The following is a 21,536-nucleotide window of genomic DNA, read 5'->3' on the forward strand; positions in this document are numbered from 1 at the left end:
CTTGATCTAAGGAAATGGACCTGTACTCCAGTTCTTTGAATATAATCTGAATGCCTCCCATTTCCCAGGCTCTGTATGACCCTTATGGGTTTAGTGTACTGCATGACTATAACAGTAATGTGCAGGTAACACATAAATTTCAATATAGTTATAAAAAATGTATCTTATTTACACTAATTATCATTGTACATTATTATTATTCTAATCATGGGGGAGCACTAAACCCGTAGGATTATACAGCACATATGGTGGGGGCGGAAGGTAGTCAGGCTCAATTCAGGGAACCAAAGCAGATCCAATTCCCTAGATCAAGAGCCCCTCACCATCATCAAGGAACCTCCTTTGAGGGGTTATCATTGTACTGGTAGTACATATGTACAGTATATATGTATATTAAAAATAAATTGAGAACATTATTTAATTGTAAAAACAGGTAACTTAATTCCAAGCCTTGTTTTGATATCAGACTTAACCTAGTAACTGTTGCCAAAGCTACCTGCAGGGCATTTAATTTTAGAAAACTATGCAATACTATAATTTTTGTGCTGTATGACCCTTGTGGGTTTAGCACTATGTTATGATTATATACATTTTTGAAAATTTTCTTATAACCATGAGCTGAAAATTCTCAATTATGGAGATACCCATTGCCAGGCACATTTATCCTTGCTGATCAATGGTTCAGAGAACCGACAAGTTGATAAATTAGACACATGTGCAACTGTTGGGTATCTTTATTGAGGAAACGTTTTGCCACACAGTGGCTTCATCAGTCCAAACAAAGGATTCTCCTTTGTATGACTGATGAAACCACTGTGTGGCAAAACGTTTCCTCATTAAAGATACCCAACAGTTGCACACATTTATCCTTACTCCATATCTACCCCCACCACAGTGTGCGTGTGTTAGTTACAGTTGACAAGGGCACTTGGCCTGTTGTGTATTTGTTTTAAGAGCACCTTTATACTTTCGATGAGTTCAAAGAGTTTCTCCACTCCCAGAGCCCGGACGTGGGCCAGGTTCATCTACTGTTTGCCTGGTCAACCAGGCTGTTGCTGCTGGTGGCCCACTGCCCCACATATCCATCATAGCCTGGTATGATAGGGGCCAGTGAGGGAGTGAATCTGGAGAAAGAGGAGGGGCCAGGGTCTGTGAATACACTACACAAATAACCTGCACATAGGAGAGGGGGAGCTTATGATGACGTTTTGGTCTGACTTGGACCATTTACAAAGTCACAATAACAGAAGGGGCAGGAGCGAGTATATAGTATAGGCCAGCATACAGGGCTGGGACAAGAGTGGTAGTAGTAGTAGTAGTAGTGGAGTCAAAGACTAAGGAGGAGGAGCACTACAAGGGAGCTAGGGGCCCACAAAAGCTAGGAACAAAAACACAGAGGGGGGAAAAATAATGGGCCAAACGCCCAAGGCGTTTGGTCCATTATTATTATCTATGTGCAGGTTATTTGTGTCTTGTTCCAGTCACTGTATCGTGCCTTTTTGTTATTTATCTGTGAATACACCCCTACAGTCAGAGTACAAATAGGTGAGTACACAAATACAGATACTCTTGTACATGAAAACAAACACTTTTTAACTCTGTTTTATTGAAACAAATAGAATGTAGTATTCAATATCTTTATTAATAAAACCACTTTAAGTACCAATGAAAATTCTTAAAATTGCATTATTTGTTTTGTGCAATAATTTCAAAGCTAATTAGTAAAACTTAATTTTTACTCCTTCAACTCATTACAGTCTGCAATAGACACCATCTTGGAAGTCTTTCCTGAACGAGATCCAAATCCTTCCACTTTTTTTACAATATCCATTCCTTCTACAACTTTTCCAAATACAACATGTGCACCATCTAACCAAGGACATGCTATAGTTGTTATGAAGAACTGTGATCCATTTGTGTTAGGTCCAGCATTGGCCATTGATAAAATTCCAGGCCCTGTATGCTTCAGGTCAAAGTTTTCATCTCTGAAATGCAAGACCAGATACAGTAAATATTATGTCATGAAAAATCCTGCAAGTAAACATTTATCAGCAAGCATAATCTTATTCACATAATTCTATAAAAATTATTTTTGTAAGAATCAAGAGCTTGGTGACTGCTGAACATAATAGTTATTTTTTTTTTCCAAGTCGGCAGTCTCCCACCAAGGCAGGGTTACCCAAAAAGAAAGAAAATCTCCATTATAAAAAGTGCTGAAAAATAAACTGGAAATGCCTTGAATAGAGTACAGTACTGTAACTTCTTATTTTTTTTTTTTTTTTTTTCAACAAGTCGGCCGTCTCCCACCGAGGCAGGGTGACCCAAAAAAGAAAGAAAATCCCCAAAAAGAAAATACTTTCATCATCATTCAACACTTTCACCACACTCGCACATTATCACTGTTTTTGCAGAGGTGCTCAGAATACAACAGTCTAGAAGCATAAACATATAAAGATACACAACATATCCCTCCAAACTGCCAATATCCCAAACCCCTCCTTTAAAGTGCAGGCATTGTACTTCCCATTTCCAGGACTCAAGTCCGACTATATGAAAATAACCGGTTTCCCTGAATCCCTTCACTAAATATTACCCTGCTCACACTCCAACAGATCGTCAGGTCCCAAGTACCATTCGTCTCCATTCACTCCTATCTAACACGCTCACGCACGCTTGCTGGAAGTCCAAGCCCCTTACCCACAAAACCTCCTTTACCCCCTCTCTCCAACCCTTTCGAGGACGACCCCTACCCCGCCTTCCTTCCCCTATAGATTTATATGCTTTCCATGTCATTCTACTGTGATCCATTCTCTCTAAATGACCAAACCACCTCAACAACCCCTCTTCTGCCCTCTGACTAATACTTTTATTAACTCCACACCTTCTCCTAATTTCCACACTCCGAATTTTCTGCATAATATTTACACCACACATTGCCCTTAAACAGGACATCTCCGCTGCCTCCAACCGTCTCCTCGCTGCTGCATTTACCACCCAAGCTTCACACCCATATAAGAGTGTTGGTACTACTATACTTTCATACATTCCCTTCTTTGCCTCCATAGATAACGTTTTTTGACTCCACATATACCTCAACGCACCACTCACCTTTTTTCCCTCATCAATTCTATGATTAACCTCATCCTTCATAAATCCATCCGCCGACACGTCAACTCCCAAGTATCTGAAAACATTCACTTCTTCCATACTCCTCCTCCCCAATTTGATATCCAATTTTTCTTTATCTAAATCATTTGACACCCTCATCACCTTACTCTTTTCTATGTTCACTTTCAACTTTCTACCTTTACACACATTCCCAAACTCATCCACTAACCTTTGCAATTTTTCTTTAGAATCTCCCATAAGCACAGTATCATCAGCAAAAAGTAACTGTGTCAATTCCCATTTTGAATTTGATTCCCCATAATTTAATCCCACCCCTCTCCCAAACACCCTAGCATTTACTTCCTTTACAACCCCATCTATAAATATATTAAACAACCATGGTGACATTACACATCCCTGTCTAAGACCTACTTTTACCGGGAAGTAGTCTCCCTCTCTTCTACACACCCTAACCTGAGCCTCACTATCCTCATAAAAACTCTTTACAGCATTTAATAACTTACCACCTATTCCATATACTTGCAACATCTGCCACATTGCTCCTCTATCCACTCTATCATATGCCTTTTCTAAATCCATAAATGCAATAAAAACTTCCCTATCTTTATCTAAATACTGTTCACATATATGCTTCAATGTAAACACCTGATCTACACATCCCCTACCCACTCTAAAACCTCCTTGCTCATCCGCAATCCTACATTCTGTCTTACCTCTAATTCTTTCAATTATAACCCTACCGTACACTTTTCCTGGTATACTCAGTAAGCTTATTCCTCTATAATTTTTACAGTCTCTTTTGTCCCCTTTCCCTTTATATAAAGGGACTATACATGCTCTCTGCCAATCCCTAGGTACCTTCCCCTCTTTCATACATTTATTAAACAAAAGTACCAACCACTCCAACACTATATCCCCCCCTGCTTTTAACATTTCTGTCATGATCCCATCAGTTCCAGCTGCTTTACCCCCTTTCATTTTACGTAATGCCTCACGTACCTCCCCCACACTTACATTCTGCTCTTCTTCACTCCTAAAAGATGGTATACCTCCCTGACCAGTGCATGAAATTACTGCCTCTGTTTCTTCCTTAACATTTAAAAGTTCCTCAAAATATTCTCGCCATCTACCCAATACCTCCATCTCCCCATCTACTAACTCCCCTACTCTGTTTTTAACTGACAAATCCATATTTTCCCTAGGCTTTCTTAACTTGTTTAACTCACTCCAAAATTTTTTCTTATTTTCATTAAAATTTCTTGACAGTGCCTCTCCCACTCTATCATCTGCTCTCCTTTTGCACTCTCTCACCACTCTCTTTACCTTTCTTTTACTCTCCATATACTCTGCTCTTCTTATAACACTTCTGCTTTGTAAAAACCTCTCATAAGCTACCTTTTTCTCTTTTATCACACCCTTTACTTCATCATTCCACCAATCACTCCTCTTTCCTCCTGCCCCCACCCTCCTATAACCACAAACTTCTGCCCCACATTCTAATACTGCATTTTTAAAACTATTCCAACCCTCTTCAACCCCCCCACTACTCATCTTTGCACTAGCCCACCTTTCTGACAATAGTCGCTTATATCTCACCCGAACTTCCTCCTCCCTTAGTTTATACACTTTCACTTCCCTCTTACTTGTTGTTGCCACCTTCCTCTTTTCCCATCTACCTCTTACTCTAACTGTAGCTACAACTAAATAATGATCCGATATATCAGTTGCCCCTCTATAAACATGTACATCCTGGAGCCTACCCATCAACCTTTTATCCACCAATACATAATCTAATAAACTACTTTCATTACGTGCTACATCATACCTTGTATATTTATTTATCCTCTTTCATAAAATATGTATTACTTATTACCAAATTTCTTTCTACACATAGCTCAATTAAAGGCTCCCCATTTACATTTACCCCTGGCACCCCAAATTTACCTACTACTCCCTCCATAACATTTTTACCCACTTTAGCATTAAAATCCCCAACCACCATTACTCTCACACTTGATTCAAAACTCCCCACGCATTCACTCAACATTTCCCAAAATCTCTCTCTCTCCTCTACACTTCTCTCTTCTCCAGGTGCATACACGCTTATTATAACCCACTTTTCACATCCAATCTTTATTTTACTCCACATAATCCTTGAATTAATACATTTATAGTCCCTCTTTTCCTGCCATAGCTTATCCTTCAACATTATTGCTACTCCTTCTTTAGCTCTAACTCTATTTGAAACCCCTGACCTAATCCCATTTATTCCTCTCCACTGAAACTCTCCCACCCCCTTCAGCTTTGTTTCACTTAAAGCCAGGACATCCAGCTTCTTCTCATTCATAACATCCACAATCATCTCTTTCTTATCATCTGCACAACATCCACGCACATTCAGACTTCCCACTTTGACAATTTTCTTCTTCTTATTCTTTTTAGTAATCTTTACAGGAAAAGGGGTTACTAGCCCATTGTTCCCGGCATTTTAGTTGACTTTTACAACACGCATGGCTTACGGAGGAAAGATTCTTATTCCACTTCCCCATGGATATAAAAGGAAAATTAATAAGACCAAGAACTATTAAGATAAAATCAAAGAAAACTCAGATGAGTGTGTATAAATAAATGTGTACATGTATGTGTAGTGTGACCTAAGTGTAAGTAGAAGTAGCAAGACATGCCTGTAATCTTGCATATTTATGAGACAGACAAAAGACATCAGCAATCCTACCATCATGTAAAACAATCACAGGCTTCGTTTTACACTCACTTGGCAGGACGGTAGTACCTCCCTGGGTGGTTGCTGTCTACCAACCTACTACCTACTTCTTATATGGTGTAATATAAATATTTACATTCCAGAAAAACCACACTCCTAATAATTTGTGGTATAAAAATAACGAATATACTCTGAAAAATAGGATTATATTCCAGAAATCTGAAAATTAACCCATTTCCCCAAAATACTGCTGACAATTCATGTTCACAATTTATGAGTCCTGGAGGTGCCAAGTACAAATTCTGCATTCTAAAGGATCATTTGCAAAATCCAATCACTTCTGGCAAGACAGCTACTAAATGAATGATGGTGACTTGTGTTTCCTGTTTTCAGTCATCCTACCTTGGTGGGACACAGCTGGTGTGTCAAAAAAGAAATATACAATTCTACAATTCATACTCCTCATGGGAAGGTACCTTGATGCCAATGAGGGGCTTTTGACCCAAAGAGCTGAACTTATCTTCCCCTTCTATGGCTTGAATCTGAATGCCTCTCATTTCCTGGGTGCTATACGACCTTAAGGGTTTAGTGCTCACCCCTGATTTAAAGAAAAATATAAATCTACAATATATATTAATACTAAACTTTTCTCACAGTCTGTCAATCTTGAAATCTGAAAGTTGAATACCCTGTACTGTACTTCACTTCAAGGTTTATAACCACTAGAGATAAATCTACATGCCTTGGAAGATTTGCTCATTAACAGCTTCAAAAGAATTTAAGGGCCTACCTGACAGTGGTCCATTATTATTACTATTATGATTACTGTTAATATAATAATAATAATAATAATAATAATATATATTAATATTATATTCACAGAAAAGCACTAAACTAACAAGGGTCATACCATACTTGGGAAATGGGAGGTAATGGATTTGATTAAAGGAAATGGAAGGGTAACTATAATTCCTTGAATCAACCAATCTGTCTTACTATGCTGCAAAGACATACTAATCTTGGTATCACTTCACCATCACTAGCTACAGACATATGCCCCAGGAGCTTCCACACTCAATCTTCTTGGAATGATCACCATGGTTAAGGGATGGGAAGGGAAAGGAAAGAGAATAAGCACAAAACCAAATTGATAGCCAAGAGGTTACTATTTTTAAGAGTTGTTGAAACAACTTACTTTGGTGATTACATATCCTATGGATCACAACACCTCACTGCCTGGGTAGCTCACATAATTAGAATTTTTCATATTTTCAATTTGAGGTAACTGTCTGGGCACAGTATCTTCATGCTATATGTTTTCAATATACTGTACAAATAATGTTTTGTTAAATGCATACATAAAAATACTGTACACAATGCATAGGAGTTTAATGTATAATATGAAATTTAACAATTAACAAGAGCTTTTCTTTATTTTCTTTTTTTTTTTTTTTTTAACATCAGCTGTTTCCCACCGAGACAGGGTGATCCAAAAAAGAAAGAAAAACCCAGAAAGAAAGAAAAAAAACTTTCATCATTCAACACTTTCACCATCACTCATACATATTCACTGTCTTGGCAGAGGCACTCAGATTTGACAGTTTACATGTCTCCAAACTGCCAATATCCCGAACCCCTCCTTTAAAGTCCAGGCATTGTACTTCCCATTTCCAGGACTCAAGTCCGGCTAACCAATTTCCCTGAATCCCTTCACAAAATATTACCCTGCTCACACTCCAATAGCTCATCAGGTCCCAAAAACCATTTGTCTCCATTCACTCCTATCTAACAAGCTCATGCATGCTTGTCGACCATACAGATTTTAATCTAGGTATACTAAATTATTTTTATATTATCTAAGCCGTTGCTTATTAACAGATGACAAGCCAATTCAGGCAAGGCAACCAGTGGTGTCCCATTAGTACACCACTGGTTGCCATATTATCTATGCCTCACTGTATGCCCTGTCTCACTAGTGCACCAACTGCCACTAAATAGGTCCCATTTTTTTTTTTAGCACCAGCTGCCTCTCACCAAGGTAGAGGAATCAAAAAAGAGAAAGCACATTCACTGTAAATAAAAACAGAACTAAAATTCTATTTTTATTTAAATTAACATAAATTGTAATTGAAAAGGAAGTATTGTGCTATTATACTGTACTATACAGCACTTTAATGGGCTTTCTCTCCCCTCTAAGGCACTGTGAGGTGGTGGTTAACATGCCTCATCATTTTTTTTTTTTTTTTTTTTTAACAAATTGGCCGTCTCCCACCGAGGCAGGGTGACCCAAAAAGAAAGAAAATCCCCAAAAAGAAAATGCTTTCATCATCATTCAACACTTTCACCTCACTCACACATAATCACTGTTTTTGCAGAGGTGCTCAGAACACAACAGTTTAGAAGCATATACATATAAAGATACACAACATATCCCTCCAAACTGCTAATATCCCAAAACCCCTCCTTTAGAGTGCAGGCATTGTACTTCCCATTTCCAGGACTCAAGTCTGGCTATATAAAAATAACCGGTTTCCCTGAATCCCTTCACTAAATATTACCCTGCTCACACTCCAACAGATCGTCAGGTTCCAAATACCATTCGTCTCCATTCACTCCTATCGAACACGCTCATGCACGCCTGCTGGAAGTCCAAGCCCCTTGCCCACAAAACCTCCCTTACCCCTTCCTTCCAACCTTTTCGAGGACGACCCCTACCCCACCTTCCTTCTCCTACAGATTTAAATGCTCTCCATGTCATTCTACTTTGATCCATTCTCTCTAAATGACCAAACCACCTCAACAACCCCTCTTCAGCCCTCTGACTAATACTTTTATTAACTCCACACCTTCTCCTAATTTCCATACTCCGAATTTTCTGCATAATATTTACACCACACACTGCCCTTAGGCAGGACATCTCCACTGCCTCCAACCGCCTCCTCGCTGCTGCATTCACAACCCAAGCTTCACACCCATATAAGAGTGTTGGTACTACTATACTTTCATACATTCCCTTCTTTGCCTCCATAGATAATGTTTTTTGACTCCACATATACCTCAACACACCACTCACCTTTTTTCCCTCATCAATTCTATGATTAACCGTATCCTTCATAAATCCATCCGCCAACACGTCAACTCCCAAGTATCTGAAAACATTCACTTCTTCCATACTCCTCCTCCCCAATTTGATATCCAATTTTTCTTTATCTAAATCATTTGATATCCTCATCACCTTACTCTTTTCTATGTTCACTTTCAACTTTCTACCTTTACACACACTCCCAAACTCATCCACTAACCTTTGCAATTTTTCCTTAGAATCTCCCATAACACAGTATCATCAGCAAAAAGTAATTGTGTCAATTCCCATTTTGTATTTGATTCCCCACAATTTAATCCCACCCCATTTTATATGCCCACCAATTTATAATTCTTCAAGAAACTACGTAAATAAAACATCTGGCATGTTCCTCTTAAATTTCTGTGACAGACAGAACTGAAAAGTTTTGTCTACATTTTTCACTTAATACAACAAAAGTTCTGTTGATATTATATGATACTACATAATTTCTAATACAATATATATGTATTTTATCCTTTCTTTTCTTAAATTAACCAACTGCAAGGCTACTTTCCATATACGTACATACAGTATTATACTAAGAAAATATCACGTATGACCCTGTCTTACCTAAATTTAGAGCCATATATAGACTTGCCACCAGTACCATTACCATTGGTGAAATCGCCACCCTGGCACATAAAGTTGGGTATGACTCGGTGAAAAATAGAACCCTTAAATCCAAAACCTTGTTCTCCAGTGCACAGCTGACGGAAATTTTCTGTAGTTTTTGGCACCACATCTGAACGAAGCTGAAAAACAGTACAACAGGAAGTATTTAAATAACAAAAATATACACTTGGAAAACTACTAGTCTCTTTTTATTAACACTAAAATAAAATGTAATTAATGCACAGTACTGTACTGTAGCATTATACTGTACAATGCAGTACTTTCATGAGATTTCTGTTCACTCTTGAGGCTAGAGAGAGGTGGTGATTAGCATACAAATACGTACAGGGTAGGTCAAATGATATAGGGCAAAAGTGAGATAATTTTATTTTGACATTTCACCTACAAGAGGCTTGTGGTGCTGGATAAGGTCTCATGTACAGTAGGTCAGAAATTATAACCAAAAGATCTCCTTTCCTACAAGTGTTTTTAACCCTTTCACTATCTTGTATGTAGATATACATTAACCCGTAAACGGTCCAAGCAGATCTACGTTCACATGTGTAGTGCTACAAAAGTAGATCACGCTTTTTTTACATATTTTCAAATGTAACAAAAAAAAAGTAGATCAAAGTTTTTTTTACACATTTTCAAATGTAAAAAAACAAAAAGAAGATCTACTTTTTTTACATACTTTCAAATGTTGAAAAAACGTATAGTATATATATATATGTTTGGACCGTTTACGGGTTAATGATACCAGTATTACTTATGAAAATTACATTTTAAGCACAGCACCCTCAAATAGGGCATGGCGAGTTGTAAATTTTAGCCTAAACAAGAGACTGGGTCTGTGCTTTAAGTGTGCACAATATTAAAAAAAAATTCTGCCCAATGCAGTACATGATGAAAAAAAAAAATCACTGATCTTGTGTTTAGTTTATAATAGTGACACAGGCATTTTCTAGGGTGGTTTTTATGGTATTATTAGCCGTTTCTGTGTATTGATAGAATGGAATACATACTAGTGAAATATAGACAATTTAGATCAGTTTCAGAACCAGAAGTAGCTTGAAATAGGGCTCAAAGTAGTGGAAACATTAAATTTTGGTGATTTTCCTAAGGAAGGCTAGGGTTCACCCCCCTATTCCTCCTCAAGTCTGTTTTATGGGTTTTTATTAGGTACGATTTTATTATCGCAATGGCCTAAACCATGACCACTTATTCTTTGTTATATTTTATTAACTGGGAAATTGTTGAATTTTTTAAATTTGCAAAATTACCAACTTTTGTGCATGTTATAGTTGTTCTGATAGTTGAATGGGCAGTTTCTTATGTTCTTGTACTCAATTGATAGAGCAGAAGGCATACTAGTGAAATAACTAAAAAATTGGTCAAATTGAGCAATGGAATGGGCCTAAAAATAGAGTGGTGAAATTGCGAATGTTTAATGGCACCCAGACCGCTAATTTTGCATCTGTGTAATTCTATAAATTTTCAATCAATTTCACATTTTTGATGTTATTACCTAAAAAAATAAAAAATAAAAGATTCTTTACCATTTTAGTATTTTTTCTTTTAAAAATCGTTATGCTGTCAGCACTATCCTGGTAACTATAGGATAAGATTTTGTTCGGATTTTTAACTCCAGAGGTTTAGCCACTCAGGATAACCCAAGAAAAGCAGTGCATCATTAAGGACTGTATCTTATTTCCACTGCAGTCTTCAATCTTGTTCCCCAGGATGCAACCCACACCAGTCGACTCACACCCAGGTACCTACTTGCTTGCTAGGTGTAAGGAAACACCCTGCCGGGGATCAAACCACAGACACTCAGTGTGTGAAGCGAGAGCATTGCCTACCAGGCCAGGTGCCACCAATTTCATGTAGATTACTCCTGCTCATCATGGTACAGTATTCTGCTCTTACAAAAAAATCTGATTAAGAAACTAAATTATCCAAAGTCTGATGGTAAAATTTTTTCCTGGACTACTGTGCAAGGAAAATGTAAGCCAGGAAAGACTACAAACATTAGAAATGCTAAATGACAATGAAGTAGCTGAATTTAAAACATGTCTACAAATGCTAACAAACAGACTATGTTGAGCAAATTATTATTATTATTGTTGTTATTATTGGTCCCCTTTAACACCTTCACTGTCAGAAGTCTCAAAATTATATGTGCTCAAAGTGTTGGCATTTAAAAAAAAAAAAACATGTTTTACTTATGAAATGGTAGAGCATCTTTTTCTGAAGGTAATAAACACCAAAAATATGAAATTTGAAGGGCACAATTTATGCATTAGCAATTTTTCCCAGTTTGAGTCCTAACCTAACCAATTCCATTAATCAATTCAACCAAATTCTTAGTAATTTTGCAAATATGCCTTCTTTTCTATTGATTGAGCACAAGATGCTGTCCATTCACTTATCAGAACTAACCTGTAAAGTGCACAAAAGTCAGTAATTTGGCAAAATTAAAAAAAAAAAAAAAAATTAAAACAGAATAGAGTCCAAAATAAACACTAGATATTCTACACACTAATGCAACATTTCCACTGTTCATTAATCATGTCCTCATACCTCTCCTATATTACACTTGCCCTCCATTTTGAATTCATGCAACAAAAAATAGAAGATTTACCCTATTTCCATCACACACTGGATTACTCCATGATAAAATTGATACATTAATAAAAAATAAGTACCAACAGAACAAAACCCACCTAACCCAACCTAAAATAATTTAACATAACTTACTTTGCCATTGGCTGATATACATTCCTGTAAATACCTATAAAAAAACATGTACACAAAGAAAAATATAACATTCATGGAAAGCACTAAATCTGTAAGGATCATAAACACCAGGAGAATGGGTGGCAATCAGGTTGACTGAAGAAAGGGGAGGGTAGCTCCAATTCCTCAGGTCAAGAGCTTTCACCAGCAGCACCTAGCACCAGCACCTAGCACCAGCACCTAGGCACCTTCACTAAAGGGCCTAAAGAAAATACATTTTTAAAACTATTTATATCACTATCTTAGAGTACTCTTAATTACCTTGTACTGCCATATAACCTCTAGTATAACTACCAGTGCAATATTGAATGAAATAAACATTACTTTTTCACTTTTTTTGTAATCATTATTACTTACTAAAATTTTATTAAACACCATTTTTACTACCAGTCAATTTTACTTTTGTACATTAAACATTATTTTATACTTCCCATAACATTTTGTTGCCAAATTTTCAAGTTTGCATATTCAACTCCAACCTTTATATTATCCTTTGTACCTGTCTACCATCTTACTATCATATTATAACCAAGACATTACCATTATTCATTGTTCTTACCTGTCCATTTAATTTTGTTTACCACTACTTGTTTTTTTAGTCACTTTATATTGTGTGTGCAATTAGTGTATATTCCAATTACTTTTTTGCAAGTACCAATGCTATCTTTTGCTAGCTAGTACCAACTACCTCATTTTTTTTTTTTTTTACTTTTTATTGTGCAATAAACTGCTCAACTTATTTAATATTACAAATCAGATCTTACTCCTAAACCAATATTATTTCATAGTGACTATCTGTCCATTTAACTTGTTTACCATTACTCAATTGTAGTCCCTTATATATTTTTTGTCCTTTGTTTTAGCTCCATATAACTACCTTAGATCATATATTCGCAATTGTTAAACTAATCAAGGTGCTATTCTCAGGTGCTAAAGTTAATAAGTTCACTATTTTGCCATTATACTCCAAAGCTCATTTATTTGATTACCACTTTATTGTTCACCACAACTTATATTAGTCCCTTTTATATTATAATTTTATATTATAATTTTAACTTTAAAGAATTACCTTTAAAGTACTACCTACTATCATATTCCCAAGCTCCATTATTTGATCATCACTATTTGTTCACCACAAATTATTTTAGTCCCTTTTATATTGTCTCCTTTATTTTAGCTTTAAAAAACTACCTTAGCTCATTATTTTTTACATTTGTTAAATATTATTATCAGGTGCTATTTTTTTTAGCTTTAGAATATTTACTTTATTTTTTACTTAATTCTAACTATAGATTCACTACAAATCTTATGATTAAAAGCATTGATCCTGATACCAACCTCTTATTTAATGACTTAAATGATTCAAACAGTTACTGTAATTGCTACACAGCAGAACAATCAAAGGCACTTCTCAGAGCCAACAACAACATAACTATCTTTAACTACAATATCAGATCTTTAAGCAAGCATTATGATGACCTCCTAGCATTACTAAATTCCTTGCATGCCAATATGTCCATTATTACACTAACTGAAACCTGGCTAAAGCCTGATACTACAGATGTCTATGCCATTCCTGGTTACACAGCCATACACAACTGTAGGCCAGACCAACAAGGGGGTGGCACAGCTATATACTACTCAGACCAACTAGAATGTATCATTAATACTTGCACAAGGGATGAACATGGGGAATATATAATAGCTAAATTCAAATCCAAATACCTACAAAAACCTCTCACAGTGATAAACATCTACAGAATTCCACAATCAAACATTAGCCAATTTAGTCAAAACCTAGGAAGTATGATAACTGATGAACGCATGAACAAAGATCACTTACTACTCTCAGGTGACTTCAATATAAATCTCCTGCAAGACCAGGACCCACATGTTACTGAATTCACAAACACAATGAGTAACTGCATGTTGCTACCAACAGTAACAAAACCTACAAGAGTTACAGAGACTAGTGTTTCCCTACTTGACCACATCTGGACCAACACCATATCCCCTTTAAAATCAGGCATAATTACAGATAATACCACAGACCACTACCCTACTTTCCTCATAACAACTCTTGGTAAAATACCCCAAGACACTACTAAAGTCACCTTCAGACTTCACAATGAGGCAGCCATTAATAACTTCACAACAGCAGTAACAAACATTGACTGGCACACTGAGCTAGAAATCTATACAGATATTGACGAATGTTTTAATAATTTTCTAAAAAAGACCCAATACCTTTATAACAAGCACTGCCCTAAAAAAAACTAAACAGATGACAGCTAAGAGACTGAACAGTCCCTGGCTAACACCCAGCATTCTCAAATCCATAAATACAAAACACCGATATGAAAAACAGTACAGAATGGGTCACATAACCAGAGACCAAACAAAACGTTACTCGTCAATCCTAACCAGCCTGATAAGAAGGGCAAAAAAATTGTATTATGAGAACAGATTATCCAACTTACGAGGTGATATAAAAAAGACCTGGAAGACCCTATCAGAAATTCTGGGAACAAAAAAGATATCACGACATAGCGAAATAAAATTAGCAAAGTCAGATGAACCCCAACTCCCACCAACAGAAACAGCAAACAGACTCAATGATTTCTTCTCCACTATAGGTCAAAACCTTGCCAATAATATCCCAAGCTCAGATACCCCACCAAATGACTACCTCACTGGCAACTACCCGAACACACTGTTCCTAGCTCCGACTAACCCATACGAAGTCTCCCTTATTATCAACGCACTGAAAAACAAGGCAGGAGATTTAAATACCTTACCACCCTTTATATACAAAAAAGCATCACAAGTACTATCACCAATCATTGCAACACTCTTTAACAAATCCATTGAATCCTCCACCTTCCCTACAGTTCTCAAAATAGCAAGGGTCACCCCGATCCATAAAGGAGGAGACCAAACAGAGTTGAATAACTATAGGCCAATATCCAATTTACACCCTCTCTCAAAAATCTTCGAAAAATTAATTCATGAACGAATCCACTCCTACCTCATCTCCCATAACATTCTCAACCCCTGCCAATTTGGATTCAGGCCTAATAAAAATACTAATGATGCTATTATACACATGCTAGAACATATATACACTGCAATAGAGAAAAAAGAAGTCCCACTGGGGATCTTCATTGACTTACGTAAAGCTTTTGATACAGTTGACCATGACTTGCTCCATGTAAAATTGTCACACTGTGGTATTAGAGGGCACTCCCTCAACTACCTCAAGTCTTACCTCAGCAACAGAAGCCAATATGTGTACGCAAATGGGGCAAGCTCTTCCGCACAACCAATTACAGTTGGTGTCCCACAGGGAAGTGTCCTTGGCCCTCTTCTCTTTCTCCTATACATAAATGACCTACCAAATGCTTCGCAATTACTCAAACCCACACTTTTTGCAGATGACACCACATAGGGCTCTGGTGGCCTGGTGGTTAATGCTCTCGCTTCACACGGTGAGGGCCTGGGTTCGATTCCCAGCCAGAGTAGAAACATTGGACGTGTTTCTTTCCACCTGTTGTCTATGTTCCCCATCAGTAAAATGGGTACCTGGGTGTTAGTCGGCTGGTGTGGGTCGCATCCTGGGACACTGACCTAAGGAGGCCTGGTCACAGACCGGGCCACGGGGGCATTGACCCCCAGAACTCTCTCCAGATAAACTCCAGATAAACATACGTCTTCTCTCACCCGAGCCCAGTCACGCTAGCCAATACAGTAAACACCGAATTACAGAAAATATCTACCTGGATGAGGACTAACAAACTTACACTAAACATTGACAAAACCTACTTCATTCAGTTTGGTAGCAGAGCTACAGATGTACCTCTTAACATAACGATAAACGGATCACCTATCACAAAGCTAACAGAGGGAAAATTCTTAGGAATCCACCTCGATAATAGACTCAAATTTCATACACATATACAACAAATTTCTAAGAAAATTTCCAAGACTGTAGGCATACTATCGAAGATACGGTACTATGTTCCACAGTCAGCCCTCCTGGCCCTTTATCACTCTCTTATTTACCCCTATCTCACCTATGGAATTTGTGCATGGGGCTCAACAACAACTAACCATCTCAGACCACTAATTACCCAACAAAAGGCTGCAGTTAGAATGATAACAAATTCTCACTACAGGCAGCACACTCCACCAATATTCAAAACACTCAACCTACTCACCATACAAAACATCCATACTTATTATTGCACTTATTACATACATAGAACACTTAACTCTGATATTAACCCTCCCCTCAAACATCTCCTTGTCAACCTCAACAGAACACGTGACCATAATACAAGGCACAGATCACTCTTTGATGTTCCTCGTGTCCATCTCACGCTATGCAAAAACTCAATGCACATAAAAGGCCCTAAAATCTGGAAGTCATTACCTGTAAATATAAAAGAAACACTACCTGTTTATAAATTCAAGTCTCTTCTCAAAGTTCACTTACTCACTCAAAACCAAATAAATACTGAATAACTGAACCATATAAATTGTATATCCTAAATGTTACTCACAATTATATCACACAAATGTTAAACCTAACTTTGTTATTTTTTTAAATACACTACCTAACAGAATACTCCATTCTACTGAATGAACAGCAATGCATGCAATGTATTTTATAGTTATCTGTTTACAATAATGTCTTATCACTGATTTCATCATTGCTTAGTTAATCTTAAGTTAATTTTAAGCCAGCCCGTAATGCTATGCATATAAGTGGCTTTGGCATGCTGCTCTTACCTGTATTTTTTGTACCTCTGTTTGTATGCTAAAATTTCTAAATAAAAAAATAAAATAAATCCACAGTGGTCATACAGCCCCTGGAGAATGTGAGGCAATAAAGTTTGAGCCATGTAAGGAAAAAATAGTTACCATTTTAAAATTATAATGTAATAATGCAGCTGTAGGGACTCAAATTATTATTACAATATCATGAGAGAGCACTAAATCTGGAGGGATTATACAGCACCTATGTGGGGCGGGGGAGTACGATAAGATTTCGTTAGGATTTTTAACCCGTGAGGGTTAGCCACCCATGATAACCTAAGAAATGCAGTATATCATCGAGGACTGTGTCTTATTTCCATTGGGGGTCCTCGATCTTGTTCCCCATGATGCGACCCACACCAGTCACCTAATACCCAGGTACTTATTCACTTGCTTGGTGAATGGGGAAAACAGATGTAAGGAAACACGCCCAATGTTTCCACCTTCGCCAGGGATTGAACCACGGATATTCAGTGTGCGAGGCGAATGTTGCCTACCAGGCCACGGGCCACCAATGGATGGAAGGCATTCTGGCTAAATTCCCTTGATCAAGAGCCTCTCACCAGCATCGAGGAACCTCCAGTAAGGGGTGGGGCCCTACAGCCTCAGAAATATAGATGAAAAAAAGCCTAAAGGAGAAAAATATTTGGATTTTTCCCCTTCAGGTCGCTTGAATATCCTACTTGTATCTCTTAAAAATGCACATACAGGTATACTTCAAGGTGCATTTAATCATAAAAGTTAAGTATTATAATGTGTTCTCAAGGATCCCAATGAAAAAAAGTAACTTTGACTTTCTTGGGTTATCCTAGGTAATGTACACATATGTTGCTATGTATGATATTTTATGTAACTGTATTTATGTGTAGATGTACCTGAGTAAACTCACCTCCATCACTATACGTCCCACGGGAGTACCATTGGCCTCCATGTCAAAATAAACCTTTGGCAATGTTGACTGAAATCTGGTAAATTTTGCAACATTTCTAGCTGCAGAAAACACATATCCAGTATATAAAACTGGTGAGCGGAGCATTATACTGATGGTTGTCTTCTTCAGGACAAGTTGACTTCTTGTGTGTGAAGAACTTCAAGAAAGACGACCGGTGCTTTTTGTGGGTTTACAGCAGCAGCAGCAGCAGCAGAGGAGCCACCATCACCACACCACAGCTCAGGCCAGTTATCACATCTGTGCCATGTAAAAGAAAATAGCTACAATTTAAAATAAATACAATAATCTCTTTCTCTCGTGTGTGTATATATATATATATATATATATATATATATATATATATATATATATATATATATATATATATATATATATATAGAGAGAGAGAGAGAGAGAGAGAGAGAGAGAGAGAGAAAGAGAAAGAGAGAGAGAGAGAGAGAGAGAGAGAGAGAGAGATAGAACAGAGTAGAGAACAGAGCAAGACGTCTCATCTCTCGCCTGGACCCATCCTGGATAGATCTGTCATTTCAGCAGAGCCTTCAACATAGGAGGGATGTGGGTGGCCTTACTGTTATGTACAAGGCCAATATTGTCAAAGTACCACACTTGGATCCACTTCGAGGACAGCGTGAAACAAGCTTCTATACCACAAGACGGGCAGAAAGCAGCAACTTCACTCTGGCTGTACCCTTCTCCAGAACATCACTCCATCTGAGATCATATATACCCAGGATGACTCGAGTATGGAACACATTCGTACAGCATAATGATGTCAACGAGATAAAGTCAAATGAAAATGCTGGCCCACAGATGGCTCCAACATCATCCTGTTCCCTACTTGTATGTCTCATAACAATAAAAATGCTTTCATATGAGCTGATGTAGGTAACAGCTCTTAGCTTGCCAATAAAGTTAGGAATCCTTAACCTGTAAATAGTTTGTCAATAAAGCTAGGGATCCTTAACCTTGTCAAACCCTGTGTAAAAAAAAAAAAAGTGGAAAATACTGTATATTTTCCGGAAATACGGTAATTTATAGATAAATAGATGCCCTATATTGTATTTTTAAAAGAAGTATGTTATCGAAAACTGAGCCTGCGGCTGCGCAGGAGACTCGCCTTCTTGGTTTTTGAATTTTGTACAAACGTTGGTGTAATGGGAAGAATTTTTCGTGCTCTAGAGGTTAAAATTGTGTTGACACCTCTCAAATAGGAGGCGAAATTGGTGGATGTGCATTCCTGCATAACTTGAGATATCAGACGACTGGACAAGACAGCTCCAGGAACCTCAGATAAGCTCTCTAGATTTGTGTGTAATTCTGGCCAGCATTATTTTCTGGCAATATAAACACAAATGCAGTATAATGTGATCCTTTATTGACTACGTTTCGCCCACACAGTGGGCTTTTTCAAGTCACAAACAGAACTACCTGGGGTGAACGAACGAACGAACGAAAGTTCAGGTAAGATCCCAAATGGGATGAGCGGGGAAGACGGGACAGACGAAGAATAGTGCTGGAGAGGAGTGTTCTTAGTCGTAGAAATAGAGCCAGGGCTTAACCCAGCAGCAAAGGCGATCGTGGGACAGATATTGAAAAGAGAAATTCCGGTTCTTCTGTTGGGACTCCGGTGGGGTGAGCTGGGAGTAAGGGACTTGCGACCTTTAGAGCTAGAGAGGAGTGCAGAACTGAGTCATGTCTTAACCCAAAAAAGCTAAGGCGAACGTGGGTCAGAGAATGGTACCTGTCTTAGAAGGTACCTGTCAGCGGATCCAAGGTTATTTGTAAGTAGGGTTAGGAGCAGGATCATGCAAGGAGTAGAAAAGGTTGTGTTGGTTTGTGGGTCTGCGAATGTCTTCGTCAAGGAGAGAGGTCCAGTAGTCATGTCGTGTCTCAAGTTTGTCTATCTGTCTGTCACTGAGCCTCTTCCAGTACAGATTCAGCGCAGGGACGTCTAACTGGGCATGGAGAGACTCGCTTGTGGCGAAGTCCTCCCATCTGACATCAAGCACCCAGCGCAGCGCCTTGTTCTGGACACGCTGCAGTTTAAGTAAGTTTGTTTTTGCTGCAAGAGAGAGGGCTAGAGGAGAGTAAGTTATCAGAGGACGTATTAGGGATTTGTAGAGGTGTAGTTTGGTGCGTTGAGAGGCATGTTTCAGCTTGTAGAGGCCCGCAAGGGCCTTACTAGCTATTGCATGCCTTGAGTGAATGTGTCCGTGTAAACGAAGAAGGTAGTCAAGATTAACGCCAAGGACAGTGACAGATTGTGTGATAGGGAAGTAAGTGCGGGTGTCAGCTGTTCTGAGTTCGACAGGTAATGGAGGATCACGTTTCCTGTAGTTAAAATACGTAATGCTGGATTTTGCTGCATTGGTTTTGATCCTCCATTTTTGTTCCCAGATGGCTATCCTGTCAACCTCATTTTGTGTTTTGTGTGTGAGTGTATCTATATTGGCATGAGTGATAAGTTGTGTAATGTCGTCTGCATAGGCTAGTGTGATGGAGTTGTGGTATATAGGTGTTGGAATGTCGTTAGTGTATAAAATGTAGAGGGTAGGGGAAAGGACAGATCCCTGGGGTACTCCAGCATTTAGTGTGAAGTAGTCAGAGTAACAGCCTTGGAATTTGATTCTCATGGTACGGCCGTCTAGGAAGTTGCAGAGGAGTTTACGAGTATTGAGAGGCAGGTTGAAGTTAGTGCAGAGTTTGTACTTGAGCCCCTCGTGCCACACAGTGTCAAAAGCTTTTTCAACGTCTTTTGCAACCAGGGCTGTCCTGTTTCTTTGTTTTGTGTTTATGTGGATGTAGTTGAGAATGATGTTAATGGCATCCTGTGTGGATCTGTGTGTTCTGAAGCCAAACTGGCCATCTGAAAGTAGAGAATTATGTTCCAGGTATCTGCGAAGGCGATGATTAATGAGTTTTTCAAAGAGTTTTCCTAAAGTTTCGAGGAGGCTGATAGGGCGATAGTTTCTAGGGTCAGAGTGGTCTTTATTGGGTTTAGGAAGGAGGATAGCAGTAGCAGCTTTGAAGAGGGAAGGGAAGTATCCAGAGGCAAGGGAGGCATTGAGGAGGTTTGTGTAGGCAGTAATGATAGAGTCAGGAAGGTGTTTCAGGATAATATGGTTTAGGCCAGAGGCACCAGGAGCCTTTGGAGGAAGGTGTCTGAGGAGAGTTTTAATGTCTGTGTTGGTGAAAGGAGTGTCGAGTTCTTGGGAGGAGGTAAGAGTGTCTAGATGTATGTGGCTGTCTGGTGTTGTTTCTTGTGTGTGTGCAGTGTTCCAGTGTTCTATGTTCTGAATGTGTTGAATAACGTTAGGGTGAGGTGGGTGAGCGTGGAAGATGTTCTCCCAGATGTGTTTGAAGATGTTGGTAGCAGCCTG

General features: G+C 38.3%; 1 protein-coding gene across 2 annotated transcripts; it reads right to left on the reverse strand.

Moving 5' to 3' along the window:
* Window positions 1–1,621: 1,621 nt before the first annotated feature.
* On the reverse strand, window positions 1,622–18,883 carry LOC128706387 (peptidyl-prolyl cis-trans isomerase). Of its 2 annotated transcripts, none has more exons than XM_070083335.1 (4): window positions 18,758–18,883; window positions 18,094–18,393; window positions 9,546–9,727; window positions 1,622–1,985 (listed from the first exon to the last, which is right to left on the reverse strand). In XM_070083335.1, the coding sequence occupies exons 2-4, from the start codon at window positions 18,238–18,240 to the stop codon at window positions 1,736–1,738; spliced, it is 579 nt and encodes a 192-aa protein (XP_069939436.1). In that variant the 5' UTR covers window positions 18,241–18,393; window positions 18,758–18,883; the 3' UTR covers window positions 1,622–1,735. The 2 variants fall into 2 exon arrangements, with proteins under 2 accessions (XP_069939436.1, XP_069939437.1); XM_070083336.1 differs by lacking the exon at window positions 18,758–18,883 and adding an exon at window positions 18,655–18,673.
* Window positions 18,884–21,536: the final 2,653 nt, after the last annotated feature.

The sequence above is a fragment of the Cherax quadricarinatus genome, chromosome 9 (assembly GCF_038502225.1).
Source record: "Cherax quadricarinatus isolate ZL_2023a chromosome 9, ASM3850222v1, whole genome shotgun sequence".
NCBI lineage: Eukaryota > Metazoa > Arthropoda > Malacostraca > Decapoda > Parastacidae > Cherax > Cherax quadricarinatus.